This window comes from Canis lupus, chromosome 17 (genome assembly GCF_003254725.2).
Source record: "Canis lupus dingo isolate Sandy chromosome 17, ASM325472v2, whole genome shotgun sequence".
NCBI lineage: Eukaryota > Metazoa > Chordata > Mammalia > Carnivora > Canidae > Canis > Canis lupus.
The window spans coordinates 18512954-18529891 of NC_064259.1; the positions used below are offsets into that span (position 1 = coordinate 18512954).

The 16938-nt window shown below is 41.5% G+C and overlaps 1 protein-coding gene across 5 annotated transcripts in view; it reads left to right on the forward strand.

Annotated features, from left to right (window-relative positions):
- Positions 1–16938, forward strand: part of UBXN2A (UBX domain protein 2A) — a 44657-nt gene that overhangs the window by 18121 nt on the left and 9598 nt on the right. For 4 of the 5 annotated variants that reach the window (XM_025454546.3, XM_049095634.1, XM_025454545.3 and 1 more), the window contains 4 exons: positions 5757–5895; positions 9991–10097; positions 12533–12670; positions 14846–15004. In XM_025454546.3, coding sequence (XP_025310331.1) covers positions 5757–5895; positions 9991–10097; positions 12533–12670; positions 14846–15004 — 543 coding nt within the window. The remainder of the gene's footprint in view (positions 1–5756; positions 5896–9990; positions 10098–12532; positions 12671–14845; positions 15005–16938) is intronic. The other variant, XM_049095635.1, reaches the window with a different exon arrangement.

The following is a 16938-nucleotide window of genomic DNA, read 5'->3' on the forward strand; positions in this document are numbered from 1 at the left end:
ATTGTCAGATGCTTTTTATCTGTTGGTGTGATCGTGATTTTTCTTCTTTAGTGTGGTGATGTGATGGATTTTATTAATTGATTTTCTCAATGTTAGATCAGCCTTGCATAACTGGTTGCAGTGAGGATTTTTGCATCTATGTTCATGAGAGATACTGATGAGGAGCACAAGGCAAGCTAAGGGCAAAGCTGACGCCTCGCAATTCCCACCCCCACTCCCAGGTGGGATGTGTGTGACATTCCTCAGGCACTCCTGGCTGCCCTAAAACTAAGGGAAGGAAAAAACAAATGGTTAACTAACAGAGATCACAGTCCTTGAGTCTCCCATCAGTTTATAAATGTCTTAGTCATTTACAAGAAAAAAGCATTCTTGGGCACTTGGGTGGCTCTGTCGGGTTAAGCAGCTGCCTCCACTCAGGTCGTTATCCTGGGGTCCTAAATGGACCCCTACATTGGGCTCCTTACTCATCTGGGAGTTGGCTTCTCTCTCTGCCCCTCACCCTGCTCATGTTCTCTCTCTCTTTCTCTCTCTCAAATAAGTGAAAAAAAAAATTTTTTTTGAAAAGCATTCTTATCAATAACCTAACTTCAAAAGGAAACTCCCCAATTATCTTAATGTTAATACTTCACTAGAGGGAAAAATAACCTTAACTTGACTGAGAAAAGGTCCTCTTTAGCATATGAAAGTTCTTTTGAAAACCTACCTTTTTTCTTACCTCCCCCAACTCCCCAGTATATATTTAGTCACAACTCACAACCCTGGTGCAGTAGCTCTTTCTGTAGATCCTGTCCTTGTGCTTTAATAAGAATCACCATTTTGGGGGGATCCCTGAGTGGCTTAGCGGTTTTGGCGCCTGCCTTTGGCCCAGGGCGCTATCCTGGAGTCCCGGGATTGAGTCCCGCATCGGGCTCCCGGCATGGAGCCTGCTTCTGTCTCTGCCTCTCTCTCTCTCTCTCTTTCTCATAAATAAATAAATAAATCTTAAAAAAAAAATCATTTTTGCACCAGAAACATTTCAAGAATTTTTTCTTGGTCATCGGCTCTGGACCTCACCGACATTCAAAAACTACATCAATACTGTTTGAGTTTTCCTTTCTTGAAATGTCTTTGTCTGGCTTAATTTACTTTTTTATTTTTAAAGATTTATTTATTTATTTTAGAGAGAGATGGAAGAGAGTGTGCACACATGAACGAGGTAAGGGGTAAGTGGGAGAAAGAGGATCCCAAGTAGACTCTGCTGAGTAGGGAACCCGATGTGGGGCTCCATCCCACCACCCAAGAGATCATGACCTGAGCCAAAACCAAGAGTCGGAGATAGAAGTGGTTCCTTCCTCTTTTATCTTCTTGAAGAGATCGTAGAAAATTGATATCATTTCTTCCTTAAATGTTTGATAGAAGGACGCCTAGGTGGCTCAGCGATTGAGCATCTGCCTTTGGCTCGGGATGCAATCCTTGAGTCCCACATTGGGCTCCCTACATGGAGCCTGCATCTCCCTCTGTCTGTGTCTCTGCTTCTTTCTTTCTGTGTCTCTTATGAATAAATAAATAAAATCTTTTTAAAAAAATGTTTGATAGAATTCGCTACTGAAGTCTTTTTTTTTATTTTTCTAAGATTTTATTTATTTGAAAGAAAGCAGGCGGGAGAGAGCTCACAGCAGTGGGAGGAGGGGCTGAGGGAGAGATAGAAGCAGGCTCCCTGCTTCAGGACCCTGGTATCGTGACCTGAGCTGATGGTTTTGTTAGTTAAGCTTAACTGACTGAGCTACCCACTAGTGAAATCTTTTGTATCCAGTGTGTTCTGTTTGGGAAGATGATTAATTATTGACTCAATTTTCTTAATAGATACAAGCCTTTATATAGTACACGTTCCTCCTTAATGTAAGTTTTGGTGGGTTGTCCCTTTCAAGGAATTGTCCATTTCATTCAGGTTACCAAATTGGTAGGCATAGAGCTGTTTGTTTGTTTGTTTGTTTTAAGATTTTATTTATTCATAGAGAGAGAGAGAGAGAGAGAGAGAGAGGCAGAGACACAGGAGGAGGGAGAAGCAAGGCTCCATGCTGGGAGTCCCAGCACTCCAGGATTGAGCCCCTGGGCCAACGGCAGGCGCCAAACCCCTGAGCCACCCAGGGATCCCCTATAGAGCTGTTTATAATGCATCTCCACACACTGTACTTATAACCTTTTAAAAACACAGACCATTTCTTGCTCATCTTTGTATCTTCCTACCACCTACTTTATAGGTAGGAACTCAATAAATGTTTGAATGATTTGAATCAACAAGAGGTTTAGTAGAATTTACGTATGAAATAGGTATAGATAAAGGACTAAAGCTATTTTGGATGCTCAGGCTTATTGGCTTTTTACTTAGTAAATATGTGGAAACTACTTTCTTAGAGCTGGGAAACAGGAGTGCAAGAGCACCTGATTCTGTGGGGTCCCAAACTTACCAGGTTTCAGGCACTGGCCACTGACAAAATCCAAAGGCAGAGAGACGAGTGGTAGTGAAACAAGAAATTTATTTCAGGGAGGCCAACGTTGGAAAGACAGTAGACTAGTGTTTCAGACTGTCTCCAGAGTGTGGAAAATACTTCCAGGTTTATTTAAGGAAAATGTGGGGCACAAGTAGGTGGGTGTGTGCAGGTAGGCAGTGAAGGTCAAATTGATCATTGTCTTTGAGTGAATTATGCGCTGGGTTTTGCTGGCTCAGGGTAGTCCTTATTGCTTAAGGGGCTTTGCCCTCAGGGTGTTTTGGCTGAGCCAGGAAACAATCTGGAAAGAAATCAACTAGAAAGTGAGGTCAAGATGGAGGCAGCCAGGGACCCCTGGGTGGCTCATTTGGTTAAATGTCTGACTTCAGCTCAGGTCATGATCTTTGTGATCCTGGGCTTGAGCTCTGAGTTGGGCTTATCATTCAATAGGGAGTCTGCTTGTCCCTCTGTCCTTCCCCCTGTTCTGTGTCTTGTCTCTCTTTTCTTTTTTTTCTTTTTAAGGTTTTATTTATTTATTCATGAGAGACACACAGAGGCAGAGACACAGGCAGAGGGAGAAGCAGGCATCATGCAGGGAGCCCGACATAGAACTGGATCCTGGGTCTCCAGGATCAGGCCCTGGGCTGAAGGCGGCACTAAACCGCTGAGCCACCCGAGCTGCCCCGATTGTCAGCATTTTTTTTTTAAGATCTTATTTATTTATTCAAGAGAGACGCACACACAGAGAGAGGGAAAGTGAGCAGAGACTTGGCAGTGGTAGAAGCAGGCTCCATGCATGGAGCCTGACGTGGGACTCGATCCCGTGACTCGATCCCGTGACTCCAGGATCACACCCTGGGCCAAAGGCAGGGGCTAAACCACTGAGCCACCCAGGGATCCCTCAGCATTTTAATAGTAACATGGCAGTGACTATTTTTGATGCAGTGATAAAGAGCACAAGCATTGGTAGACGGGGTTCAGTTTCCAGTTCTGCCTCCCAATAGTTTTATGATCTAGAGCAAATTGCTTAACCTTTTTTTTTTAAATAGTTTTTTTTTTAATTTTTTTTAATTTTTAATTTTTAATTTTTTATTTATGATAGTCCCAGAGAGAGAGAGAGGCAGAGACACAGGCAGAGGGAGAAGCAGGCTCCATGCACTGGGAGCCCAACGTGGGATTCGATCCCGGGTCTCCAGGATCTCGCCCTGGGCCAAAGGCAGGCGCCAAACCTCTGCGCCACCCAGGGATCCCCTTAACCGTTTTCTTTAAAGAGAAAGCGCGTGTACGAGGGAGTGCAAGAGGAGAAAGGAAGAGAGAGATGCCTGCTTCCTGCTCAGCAGGGAGCCAGAACAACTTGGGGATAATCCCAGGACCCTAGGATCACAACCTGAACTGAAGGCAGATAACTGAGCCACCCAGGCGCTCCTCTTTATTTATTTATTTTACTTAAGCTTTTTTTTAATGTGTTAATATGTGCCTTTTAAGTCATTATAAGGATTAAATGAGTTAACCCACGTAAAGTAGTTAAAATAGTTCCTAAAATATATTAATAAATGCTCAGTAAATGTTAGCTGTTAAGTGAAGCATAGCATATCATGGGTTAGGTGCATAGACTTGGAAGGCAGATTCATAGGATTTGAATTCTGTCTTTGCCACTTACTAGTTGTAACCTCACGTGACTTAACCTTTCTGTGACTCATTTTCTTTCCTATAGAAATGTGGGAAAGAGTATCTACCTTATAGTTCCTGGCGCAGTATCAGAGCTGTAAAAATATTGTTTATGGAATCTGAGAAGTTCTATTTTAGTACATGTATGAACTTTCTGTATGACTTTTAAAAAGATTGGTCAGAAGCCATCTTTTCTGTTAAACAAAATTTTCAGTAATATTTCTTAGATGATAAAATGCAAAATAAAAAGTAGATGGGAAAAAAAAAAAAAAAAGTAGATGGGAGGCAGCCCTGGTAGCACAGCGGTTTAGTGCCGTCTGCAGCCCCAGGGCCTGATCCTGGAGCCCTGGGATCGAGTCCCACGTCGGGTTTCCAGCATGGAGCCTGCTTCTCCCTCTGCCTGTGTCTCTGCCTCTCTCTCCCTCTGTATCTCTCATGAGTAAAAAAAATAATAATAATAAAATAAAAAATAAAAATAAAAAGTAAATGGGGGTAGGCAAAATGAATGGAGTCAAAAGGAACAAGTTATAAATCATGAAGATGTAATTTACAGCATGACAACTATAGTGAAAAATATTCTATTGTATATTGGAAAGTTGCTTAAATATTACATCTTAAAAACACTGCAAGAAAGAAATTTCTGTAACTGTATGATGTTAGATGTTAACTGGACTTACTGTGGTGTTCATTTCACAATATATACAAATATTGAATCATGTTGTACACCTGAAATTAACATATGTCAATTATACCTCAATTTTATTTTTTTATTTTTATTTTTTTAATTTTTATTTATTTATGATAGTCGCACAGAGAGAGAGAGGCAGAGACATAGGCAGAGGGAGAAGCAGGCTCCATGCACCAGGAGCCCGACGTGGGACTTGATCCCAGGTCTCCAGGATCGTGCCCTAGGCCAAAGGCAGGCACCAAACCGCTGCGCCACCCAGGGATCCCCTCAATTTTAAAAAGTAGTAGAGTATTATTATTTTTTTAAATAAATTTTTGGTGAGATTTTACGCCCCCCCGCCCCCCCCCCCCCCCACCAGAGGGCATCTGGCAATGTCTAGAGATGATTTTGGTTTTTATAACACTGGAGATGGGTGTGGGTGGAGTATGCAGGCATTTAGTGGATAAAGGCCATAGATGCTGCCAAATATCCTACCATGCACAGGGCAGCCTACACAGCAAAGAATTATCCCTCCCCAATTGTCAGTAGACTGAAGTTGGGAAAGCACTGATCGGACCAAAAAGGTAATGACTTCCCAAGGTCACATATCTGCTAGAATCTTAAGTTAGAAGTGTGTCTAAACTGTGGAACTGGGGATCCCTGGGTGGCGCAGCGGTTTAGCGCCTGCCTTTGGCCCAGGGCGCGATCCTGGAGACCCGGGATCGAATCCCACGTCGGGCTCCCGGTGCACGGAGCCTGCTTCTCCCTCTGCCTGTGTCTCTGCCTCTCTCTCTCTCTCTGTGTGTGTGTGTGACTATCATAAATAAATAAAAAAATAAAAAAAAATAAACTGTGGAACTGGAGGCATCTCTCAGTTCAGGATCCTTTACCTAGAAATTTATGTAAATTTTTAGAAACATTATAGTAGTGGTTAATTTTCTTTTTTTGTTTAGGGTTTGTGAAACAGGATCTGACAACCAACCTCTTAGTGATGATCGACAAAGAAATTGTGAATATTTTGTTGACAGCCTTTTTGAGGAAGCTGAGAAGGTTGGTGCCAAATGTATGTCTCCCACCGAACAGAAGAAACAGGTAAATGTCCATAACTTTTTTCTCATCCAGTGTTTCTCAAAACAGGGACTATGTTTTCGGTCCACAAGGTCAAACTGTTTTCATAGTAATAAGATATTATTTATCTTTTTCACTGTTGATTTTGCACTGATAGTGCAAAAGCAATGGTGGGTAAAACTGCCAATGCCTTGGGAGGAATGAAGGCTGTAACACCAAACCATACTAGGAATTATTGTGGTTTTTGCTTACACATGGTGGGGGGCACACTAGTTGCTATTAAGAGTGTCCTTGATGGGGTCCCCTGCGTGGCTCAATGGCTCAGTGGTTGAGCTCCTGGTTCTCCTTCGGATCAGAGCATTATCCTAGAGTCTCTGGATCAAGTCCCACATTGGGCTCCCCATGGGGAGTTGGCTTGTCCCTCTGCCTGTGTCTCTGCTTTTTTCTCTCCGTCTCCCATGAATATATAAATAAAATCTTTAAAAAAAAATGTCCTTGATGAAACCAGTACTGGATCAACTCTATTTATTTATTTTTTTTAAGATTTTATTTATTTATTTATGAGAGACACAGAAGGAGGCAGGCAGAGACATAGGCAGAGGGAGAAGCAGGCTCCATGCAGGGAGCCTGATGTGGGATTCGATCCTGGGTCTCCAGGATCACGCCCTGGGCTGAAGGCAGATGCTCAACCGCTGAGCCACCCAGGCATCCCTGGATCAACTTTATAAATATAAAACAGCATATGTGAGAAGAGTGCGTTCGAAATAGATAGCTTAAAACCTTGCAAGCCTAAATTTGCCTTTATGCTGCCCTCACATTTGATTGATAGAATGCTGTTCTGGTATCTGAGCCTTTGTTGTGTGTGTGTGTGGGGGGGTATTTTGTTTTTTGTTTTAAGATTTATTCTTAGAGAGTGTGCATGGGCAAGTGGGGGGGTGGGTGGGGGGACAGACGGAGAGGAAGAGAAACAATCCCACGCTGACTCCACGCTGAGCAGTGAGCCTGTTGTGAGGCTCCATCTCATTCATGACTCTGAAATCAGGACCTGAGCTGAAACTAAGGTCAGTGGTTAACCCCGAGCCATCTAGGTGCCCCATGGTATCTGAGCCTTTGTAGGTGCCACGTTATTACTCCCTGAAAGCTCTTAGAATCTTTGATCTTATATTCAGTCTTTTTACTCAATTTTCATTTTCAGCTTCTAAGAGCTCTTTTGTTCCCTGAATATTCCTTCCCTTTCAGACATTATATTCTCCCATACAAGTGTATTATCAATTTTAGATTTTTGTTTTTAAGTTTCTTTTTTTTTTTCTTTTCTTTCTTTCTTTCTTTTTTTTTTTTTTTAAGTAGGCTCCATGCCCAGTGTGTAGAGCCCAACATGAGGTTGGAACTCACAACCCTGAGATGAAAACCTGAGCTAAGATCAAGAGTCTAGGCACTTAGGGGTACCTGGGTGGCGCAGTGGTTTAAGTATCTATCAGTTTCAGTCATGATCTGCGGTGGAGGGAGGGGGGTGGTTGTGGGATTGAGCCCCTCATTGGACTCCACCGTCAGCGTGTAGTCTGCTCAGGACTTCCTCCACACCCCCTCCCCAGCCCTCCCATGCTCTCTATCTCTCAAATAATTAAATCTTAAGAAAAAGAATTGGACCAAGTGAGCCATCCAGGCATCTGTATTTTTCAGTTTTGTTTGTTTTTCTCAGTGGTGGTTTTTTTAAAAAATATTTTATTTATATATTCATGTGCAACACAGAGAGGCAGAAACATAGGCAGAGGGAGAAGCTGGGCTCACCCCAGGAGTCCCATGTAGGACTCAGAACCCAGGATCAGAACCTGAGCCAAAGGCAGATGCTCAATCACTGAGCCACCCTTTTTCTCAGTGTTTTTTTTTTTTTTTTTTTTTTTTAAGATTTTATTTATTCATGAGATAGAGGCAGAGACACAGACAGAGGGAGAAGCAGGGTCCTGGCAGGGAGTTCCATGTGGGACTTGATCCCAGGACTGGGATCACATGCTGAGGCCAAGGCAGATGCTCAACTGCTGAGCCACCCAGGTGTCCCTTAAGTGTCCTAATCTTGACCTCAGCTCAGGTTTTTTTTTTTTTTTTTAAGATTTTATTTATTCATTTATGATAGACATAGAAAGAGAGAGAGGGGCAGAGGCACAGGCGGAAGGAGAAGCAGGCTCCACGCCGGGAGCCTGACGCAGGACTTGATCCTGGGGCTCCAGGATCATGCCCCAGGTCAAAGGCAGGTGCCAAACCGCTGAACCACCCAGGGATCCCCCTCAGCTCAGGTCTTGATCTCATACTGGGCTCCATGCTATGCTTGGAGCCTACTTTTATTTTTTTTTTTTTAAAGATTTTATTTGAGACAGAAAGTGAATGAGAGGAAGAGGTAGAGAGAATCTGAAGCAGATTCTGCACAGAGCCTGACTTGGGTTTCATCCCACAACTGTGAGATCATGACCTGATCCAAAACCAAGAGTCAGCCCCTTAACTGACTGAGCCAGCGACCCAGGTCCCCCTCTGTGGGGGTCTCAAGGGAAAAACAAAAAAGTGTGGATTCAAGCCCACAGCTCCACCCTCTATTAACTGTGTGACTTTGGACTATTTATTTATTTATTTATTTATTTTAAGATTCCATTTATTTATCCATGAGAGACACACAGAGAGAGAGAGAGAGGCAGAGACACAGGCAGAGGGAGAAGCAGACTCCATGCAGGGAGCCCAATGCGGGACTCGATCCCTGGTCCCCAGGATCAGTCCCTGGGCTGAACACAGCAGTAAACCACTGAGCCACCTGGGCTGCCCTACTTTGGACAATCTAATCAATCTTCTGTGTTTCTATTTCTGTCTATATGAAAGGAATAATGATAATACCTACCTTGTGTAGGTTTTGGGAGGAGTAATTAAATTTATATAGGGAAAATACTTTAAACAGGATTTGTTACACACTTAGTACTTAGGTAGGTAGATGTGCTAATAATATATACCATCATTATTAAGGTTATTTTCCCTAACATGTTTTTTAAAATATTTATTTATTCATGAGAGACAGAGAGAGAAAGAGAGGCAGAGACACAGGCAGAGGGAGAAGCAGGGTCCATGCAGGGAGCCTGATGTGGGACTCCATCCCGGGTCTCCAGGACCACACCCTGGGCTGAAGGTGGCACTAAACCGCTGAGCCACCCGGGCTGCCCGGTCTGATACCTTCTTAAACAGCTTTTTAATCAGTCCTGTGTTTTGCCTAAGGTAATCTTGAATTAAGTAAACTCTGCCTAACATGAAGCTCAAACTCACAACCTGGAGATTGAGACTCTTCATGTTCTACAGATTGAGCCAACCAGAGACCCCAATATACATTATTTTTTGATATTTTATATATGAAGTTTGCTCTTGAGAATGATACATGAAATTTTACAGAGGATGTGAGGGTTGGCAGAAGGTGGTCAAAACTTCCAATTATCAATAAGTACTGGGGATATGCACAATGTGATGACTATAGTTAACACTGCTCTATGATATAAGAAAAATTAAGAGAGTGAATCCTTGAAGTTTTCATCACAGGGAGAAATTTTTTTCTTTCTTTTCATTGTATCTATATGAGGTGATAGAATCGAGCTGAACTTATTGTGGTAATCATTTCACAATATCTGTAAATCCAACCATAATGCTGTATGCATTAAACTTACATAGTGATATGTGTATGTTTCTCAGTAAAACTGGAAAAAAAATTGTAGTTTTGTTTGATAATAGATACTGACTAAACTGTGGTAATCATCTAGCAATATATGCAGTTACAAATCATTATGTCGATACCTAAATCTAACACAATGTTATATGTCAGTTATATCTCAGCTTTAAAAAAAATTTTCAGGGCAGCCTGGATGGCTCAATGGTTTAGCACTGCCTTCAGCCCGGGCCTGATCCTGGAGACCTGGGATCGAGTCCCACATCAGGCTCCCTCCATGGAGCCTGCTTCTCCTTTTGCCTGTGTTTGTGCCTCTCTCTCTCTCTCTGTCTCTCATGAATAAATAAAGTCTTAAAAAAAATTTTTTTTTCAAACCTTTAACTTGGTATGTTTTATTAACATAATACATTTTGTTTCTTATTGCTTTGCAGGTTGATGTAAGTATAAAATTATGGAAAAATGGATTCACAGTCAATGATGATTTCAGAAGTTACACTGATGGTGCAAGTCAGCAGTTTTTGAACTCTGTCAAAAAAGGGTAAGCAGGATTACCAGGGTGGCTCTGTCAATTGAGTGTCTGCCTTTAGCCCAGGATGATCTCGGGGGTCCTGGGATCAAGCCCTGAGTTGGGCTTCCCGCTTGGTGGGGAGCCTGCTGCTCCCTCTCCCTCTGCCCCTCCAAGGTACTTGTGCGCGCTCTCTCTCTCTCTCTCTCTCTCTCTCTCTGAAATAAATAATAAAATCTTTAAGAAAAAGGATAAGTAGTTTTTGTAAGTAGAAGGATTATCTTAGGCATGTTTCATTTGGAAAAATCCATATTATTGCATATAACTATAGTTGGCATGAATCCCAGAAGCAATATAAAAATATGGATAAATTTCATTATGTAATTATTAAAAACATATATACCAAAAGACATTTAAATGTAGTCAAAAGATAAGTGCTGGACTGGGGATACTTGTTACATGTATAAAATGCAAATAGAATATATACAGAGTTATTACAAATCAAAAAATGTAAATATTTTATACCATTTTGTGCCATTTTATCTACTTTATTATTATTATTTTTTTAAGATTTATTTATTTATTCATGAGAGACACAGAGAGAGGCAGAGACACAGGCAGAGGGAGGAGCAGGCTGTTCATAGGAGCCAGATGGAAACTTGATCCCAGATTCCGGGATCATGACTTGAGCTGAAGGCAGCCACCCAACCGCTGAGCCACCCAGGTGTCTCTATTTAATCTACTTTATAACAGAATAGCATGCATTTGGTAAAAATGAATGTTTGTGTATTAACGTAAAAAGATTTCTATGGTATACTGTTTTTAAAAAGCAGTTTGCAGAATACTGAATAGTATATATAGATCAGTACCATCTGTGGAAAAAATAATTATATGGAGTTTTACTGTATATGTAGAGAAAATCTAGGAGTTGCAGCACCAAAGTGTTTTGGGTTTTTGTTTGTTTTGTTTTTAAGTAAGCTTTTGGCTCAACATGGAGCTTGAATTCATGACCCCAAGATCAAGAGTTGCATGCTTGGGGTACCTGCCTGGCTCTGTTAGTGGAGCATGTGACTTTTGATCTTGGGGTTTTGGGCCCAAGAGATTGTGACTTGGGCCCCATGTTGGACATAGAGATTACTTTAAAAAAAAAAAAAAGTCACAAACAGATGGAGTCTGCTCATCTCAAGTTTACATTATTCCAAAGAGAAGCATCTTGCTATACTAGAGAAAGCCCCAGACTGAGTCCACATCCTATCTCTTTTACTTTGATCTTTCTCTGAGTATGAAATGTAAAAACTTTTTAAAAATTCTGCATGTTTTATATTTGATTTTGTTATATCTAGAGTAAGTCTATCTTTTTTTTTTTTTTTTTTTTTTTAAGATTTTACTTAGCCATTCATGAGAGAGACACAGAGAAAGAGTCAGAGACATAGGCAGAGGGAGTAGGCCCCATGCAGGGAGCCCGATGTGGGACTCTATCCTGGACTCTGGGATCATAACCTGAGCCAAAGGCAGACGATCAACCACTAAGCCACCCAGGCGTCCCATATATTTTAATTTTTTATATTTTCACTTAAAAATGGAAATGAGAGCCTGATTTTTCTAGCACATTTTTAGTTTTATTCAGATACCTATAAAATGATCAAATTATTTAAATTTAGCAGTAGTCATCAAATATTTTATGACTTTCATACTATTCTAGGTACTACTGCATAACTCAAGCTGTTCATGAATTTGTAATTTTAAAAATTACTCTGTATTCTTTGGTTCTTGGTATTCATATTATTTGACTATATTATTTTAAGAACATTTAGTTTGGGGGCACATGGCTGGCTCAGTCATTGAAGCCTCCACTCTTGATCTCAGAGTTGTAGGTTTGAGCCTCATATTGGGTATAGAGATTACTTAAAAACAAAATCTTTACTGGTGCCTGGGTGGCTCAGTTGGTTACGTGTCTGCCTTTGGCTTAGGTCATGATCCCAGGGTCCTTTGATCAAGCCCTGCATTGGGCTCCCTGCTCAGCAGGGATTCTGCTTCTCCCTCTCTCTGCCACTCCCCCGCTTGCTCTCTCTCTCACTCTCTGTCAAATAAATAAATAAAATCTTTTTAAAAAACTAAATTAAAAATATTAGGGAATTCCTGGGTGGCTCAGCAGTTTAGTGCTTGCCTTTGGCCTGGGGCGTGGTCCTGGAGTTCAGGGATAGAGTACCGCATCAGACTCCTTGCATGGGGCTTGCTTCTCCCTCTGCCTGTGTCTCTGCCCCTCTCTCTCTCTCTCTCTCTCTCTCTCATAAGTAAATAAATAAAATCTTTAAAAAATTAAAACATTTAAAATTACATTTAGTTTTTATTGTGAAGATTATATGCCTCTTGTTTCTATGTATTTTTAAATTCTGTGTACAAAGTAAGTTTTTCAGAGAAAGAAAAAACGTTGGGAGCTTTATTACTTTGTTTCTTTACCTTTCAAGGGAATTACCTTTGGAATTACAGGGAATTTTTGATAAAGAGGAGGTGGATGTTAAAGTTGAAGACAAAAAAAATGAAGTATGTATGTCCACGAAGCCTGTGTTCCAGCCCTTCTCAGGGCAAGGTCACAGACTGGGAAGGTGAGTAGGCTCGTGATCTGTCCTTTCCATACACATCTTGACTAATATTCAGCTTGTCATTATTTTATATTGTCAGTATTTTTTATATTATCATTTCTCTCATTGGAAATGAGATGTTTCATGTTAACTTTTATGAGGAGTCCTAACTCTTATTTACCTTAGTGTAAATTAACATATACTGACAGTACATTAAGAAATCATGGGGATCCCTGGGTGGCACAGTGGTTTAGTGCCTGCCTTTGGCCCAGGGTGCGATCCTGGAGACCCGGGATCGAATCCCACATCGGGCTCCCGGTGCATGGAGCCTTCTTCTCCCTCTGCCTGTGTCTCTGCCTCTCTATCTCTCTCATGAATAAATAAATAAAATCTTTAAAATTTAAAAAAAAAAAAAAGAAGAAAAAGAAATCATGGAGTCTTTTTTGATGTAACCAAATTAAAAGGACCTAGATTATTGAGGACCTTAGGCAATTCATGGGCAAATCTTTTTTCTCCTTTGCACCCACTACGTGAGCATTGCCATTAATGTTACAGAGTACATATGCTAGCTTCTGAATATAGGGTACGTTTTATAATTACCAGTGCCTTCCACATTATATTCTGTGATAAGTATCTGAATTTGAAGTAATAAAAATGAAAAAATGAGTGATAAAGTTAGTATCCCTATCAAAGCCTTTAACTGTCAAATTTACAGTCTTCATCATATGTAAGTAGGTTAGGTTTTTTTTTTTCATTTTTTAAAAATTTTTATTTATTTATGATAGTCACACAGAGAGAGAGAGAGAGAAAGAGAGAGGCAGAGACATAGGCAGAGGGAGAAGCAGGCTCCATGCACCAGGAGCCCGATGTGGGATTCGATCCCAGGTCTCCAGGATCGGGCCCTGGGCCAAAGGCAGGCGCTAAACCACTGCGCCACCCAGGGATCCCTTTTTTTTCAGTTTTATTTATTTATGATAGAGAGAGAGAGAGGCAGAGACATAGGCAGAGGGAGAAGCAGGCTCCATGCACCGGGAGCCCGACGTGGGATTCGATCTCGGGTCTCCAGGATCGTGCCCTGGGCCAAAGGCGCCTAGGCGCCAAACCACTGCGCCACCCAGGGATCCCACGTTTTTTTTTTTCTAAGATTTTATTTATTTATTCATGAGAGACACATACACAGAGAGAGAGAGGCACAGACACAGGCAGAAGCAAGCTCCATACAGGGAGCCCAACGTGGGACTTGATCCTGGGTCTCCAGGACCACACCCTGGGCTGAAGGTGACGCTAAACTGCTGAGCCAGCTGGGCTGCCCTCTAAGTAGGCTTTATGACAGTATACAAAGAGGTTAGATATGTGGTCAGTCTTATGAATTCTCATAGATTATCCAGATTGATAAAGATATCTGTATATTCATCCACACATATAAAATTATTCAGATGTGACTTTCAGAATAATCAGGATATACTTTGCTTCCTTCCCCCCCCCCCCCCCCCCCGCTCCCCTTTCTAATACAAGAACTAATTTCTATAGAGAAATACAGGGCTCAGACTCAACTGAGCTATCCAGCACATTCCCCCCTGCCTTTTTTTTCTTTTTTTTTTTTTCTTTTTATTTATGATAGTCACACACACAGAGGGAGAGAGAGAGAGAGAGAGGCAAAGACATAGGCAGAGGGAGAAGCAGGCTCCATGCACCGGAAGCCCGACATGGGATTCGATCCCGGGTCTCCAGGATCGCGCCCTGGGCCAAAGGCAGGCGCCAAACCGCTGCGCCACCCAGGGATCCCCTGCCTTTGTTTTCTTTCTGTTTTCTTGGCCTGTTTTTGTTTTTGAGAACTTCTAAATTCTTATAGAAATTTTAATCTGGGGAATAGTACATAAAGGTAAAGTTTACAGATATGTCAGCCCTATAAAATTGTCTATTCTGTAAGACATTATTTGAATAATTACTCACAATATGTTTACATAGCACTCTACAGTCTTACAAGTTACTTGGATATGTATAATTTCATTAGGTGCCTACATTCATCATATATGATGGACATAAGTAATATTATATCTTTGTGTTTTTATTGAGCTGTGACTTAATAAAATCTTCCTAAAAGGTATACTTAATGTAAAAGTTTTATAGTAATTGTTCAGTGATTAAGTTCTGCTTAATAACGATATTCATCTAACTTTGTTGTCTGGCTTTTCTTAGTGCCACACCAAAAATTGTTTCTAAGTCAAAGAGTATTGAAGTTGAGAATAAAAATAATTTGTCTGTTGTTCAACTAAACAACCTGGAACCCATCACTAATGTACAGATCTGGTTAGCCAATGGAAAAAGGATTGTCCAAAAATTTAACATTTCTCATAGGTGAGTCTTCCATTTCATTATTTGTCTGAATTTTTTCATGTTTAAATTTCTTTTCAGGTCATTCAGCAGTTTTTAAGAATTAACCAAGAATCTACCAGTTCTCTAAACATAATATATCTTGATAGTAGAAATTTTGGAAATTAATGAAGTATTTTCAGTTTGTTTTAGGATTATCATTTTTATCATTTGATTGGTTTTCCTGTATAACTAGATACATAATTTTTATTTTATTTAAGATTTATTTATTTATTTTTAGGGGGTCCCTGGAGAGAGAGAGAGAGAATCTCTTAGGACATACTAAAAATAATTACTTTATGGGGCACCTGGGTGGCTTAGTTGGTTAAGTGTCTGCCTTCGGCCTCAGGTCATGATCCCAGGGTCATGAAATCGAGTGCTGCATCGGGCTCCTTGCTCAGAGGGGAGCCTGCTTCTCCCTCTGCCTCTGCCTTCTGCTTCCCCTGCTTGTGCGTGGGCTCTCTCTCTCTCACTCTCTCTCTCTGTCTCTGTCAAATAAATTTTTCAAATCTTAAAAATAATAATTCTTTTAAAATTACATATCTAGGGCAGCCCGAGTGGCTCAGCGGTTTAGCACCACCTTCGGCCCAGGACGTGATCCTGGAGATCCGGGATCGAGTCCCACCGTTGGGGCCCATGGAGCATGCTTCTCCCTCTGCCTGTGTCTCTGCTTCTCTCTCTTTTTCTCTCTCTGTGTCTGTCTCTCAGGAAAAAATAAATAAAATCTTTAAAAAAAAAATTATATATCTAAGGGGCTCCTGGGATTGAGCCTTGTTTTGGGCTCTCTGCTCAGTGGGAAGTCTGCTTTTCCCTCTCCCTCTGCCCTTCTCTCTGCTCATGCTCTCACGTGCTCTCTCTCTCTCTCTCAAATAAATAAAATCTTTAACAAGAAAAAGATTCTCGGGATCCCTGGGTGGTGCAGCGGTTTGGCGCCTGCCTTTGGCCCAGGGCGTGATCCTGGAGACCCGGGATCGAGTCCTACATCGGGCTCCCGGTGCATGGGGCCTGCTTCTCCCTCTGCCTGTGTCTCTGCCTCTCTCTCTCTGTGACTATCATAAATAAATAAAAAAAAAAAAAAAAAAGAAAAAGATTCTCTCTCCCCCTCTTCTTCTGCCCCCCCTTTACTACACACACACACACACACACATATATACACTAACCCAGAATATATACCAGTATATTTATGTGCCTTTACTTGATCATCTCTTTCTTTTTGTGCAAGAAGTGCTGTATTCTGAATGTTGTGTTAATGATTTTTCTTTTATTTATTATTTTATTAAGTACATATGTATATTAGAAAATACTGAGTTGCTTTGCTCATTTTCAAATAATTAGTTTAGATTTTTTTATTTTTAAGATTTTATTTATTTGTTCATGAGAGACACAGAGAGGGGCAGAGACACAGGTAGAGGGAGAAGCAGGCTCCATGCAGGGAGCCCGATATGGGACTTGATCCCAGAACTCCAGGATCACGCCCTGAGCCAAAGGCAGACGCTGAACTGCTGAGCCACCCAGGCATCCCTCGTTTAGATTGTAAAGCAGTCATAAATAGGGCTCCTGGGTGGCTCAGTCAGTTAAGTGTCTGGCTTTTGGTTTCTGCTCAGGGTATAGTTTCAGAGTCATGAGATCAAGCTCGAGTTGGCTCCATGCTGAGTCTGTTTGAAATTCTTTTTCCTCTCCCTCTGTTCCTCCCCCCACTCCCACTCCCTCTCTCTAAAATAAATTTTTAAAAAATCATGAACACAGGGATCCCTGGGTGGCGCAGCGGTTTAGCGCCTGCCTTTGCCCCAGGGCGCGATCCTGGAGACCCGGGATCGAGTCCCACGTCAGGCTCCCGGTGCATGGAGCCTGCTTCTCTCTCTGCCTGTGTCTCTGCCTCTCTCTCTCTCTGTGACTATCATAAATAAATAAAAATTTAA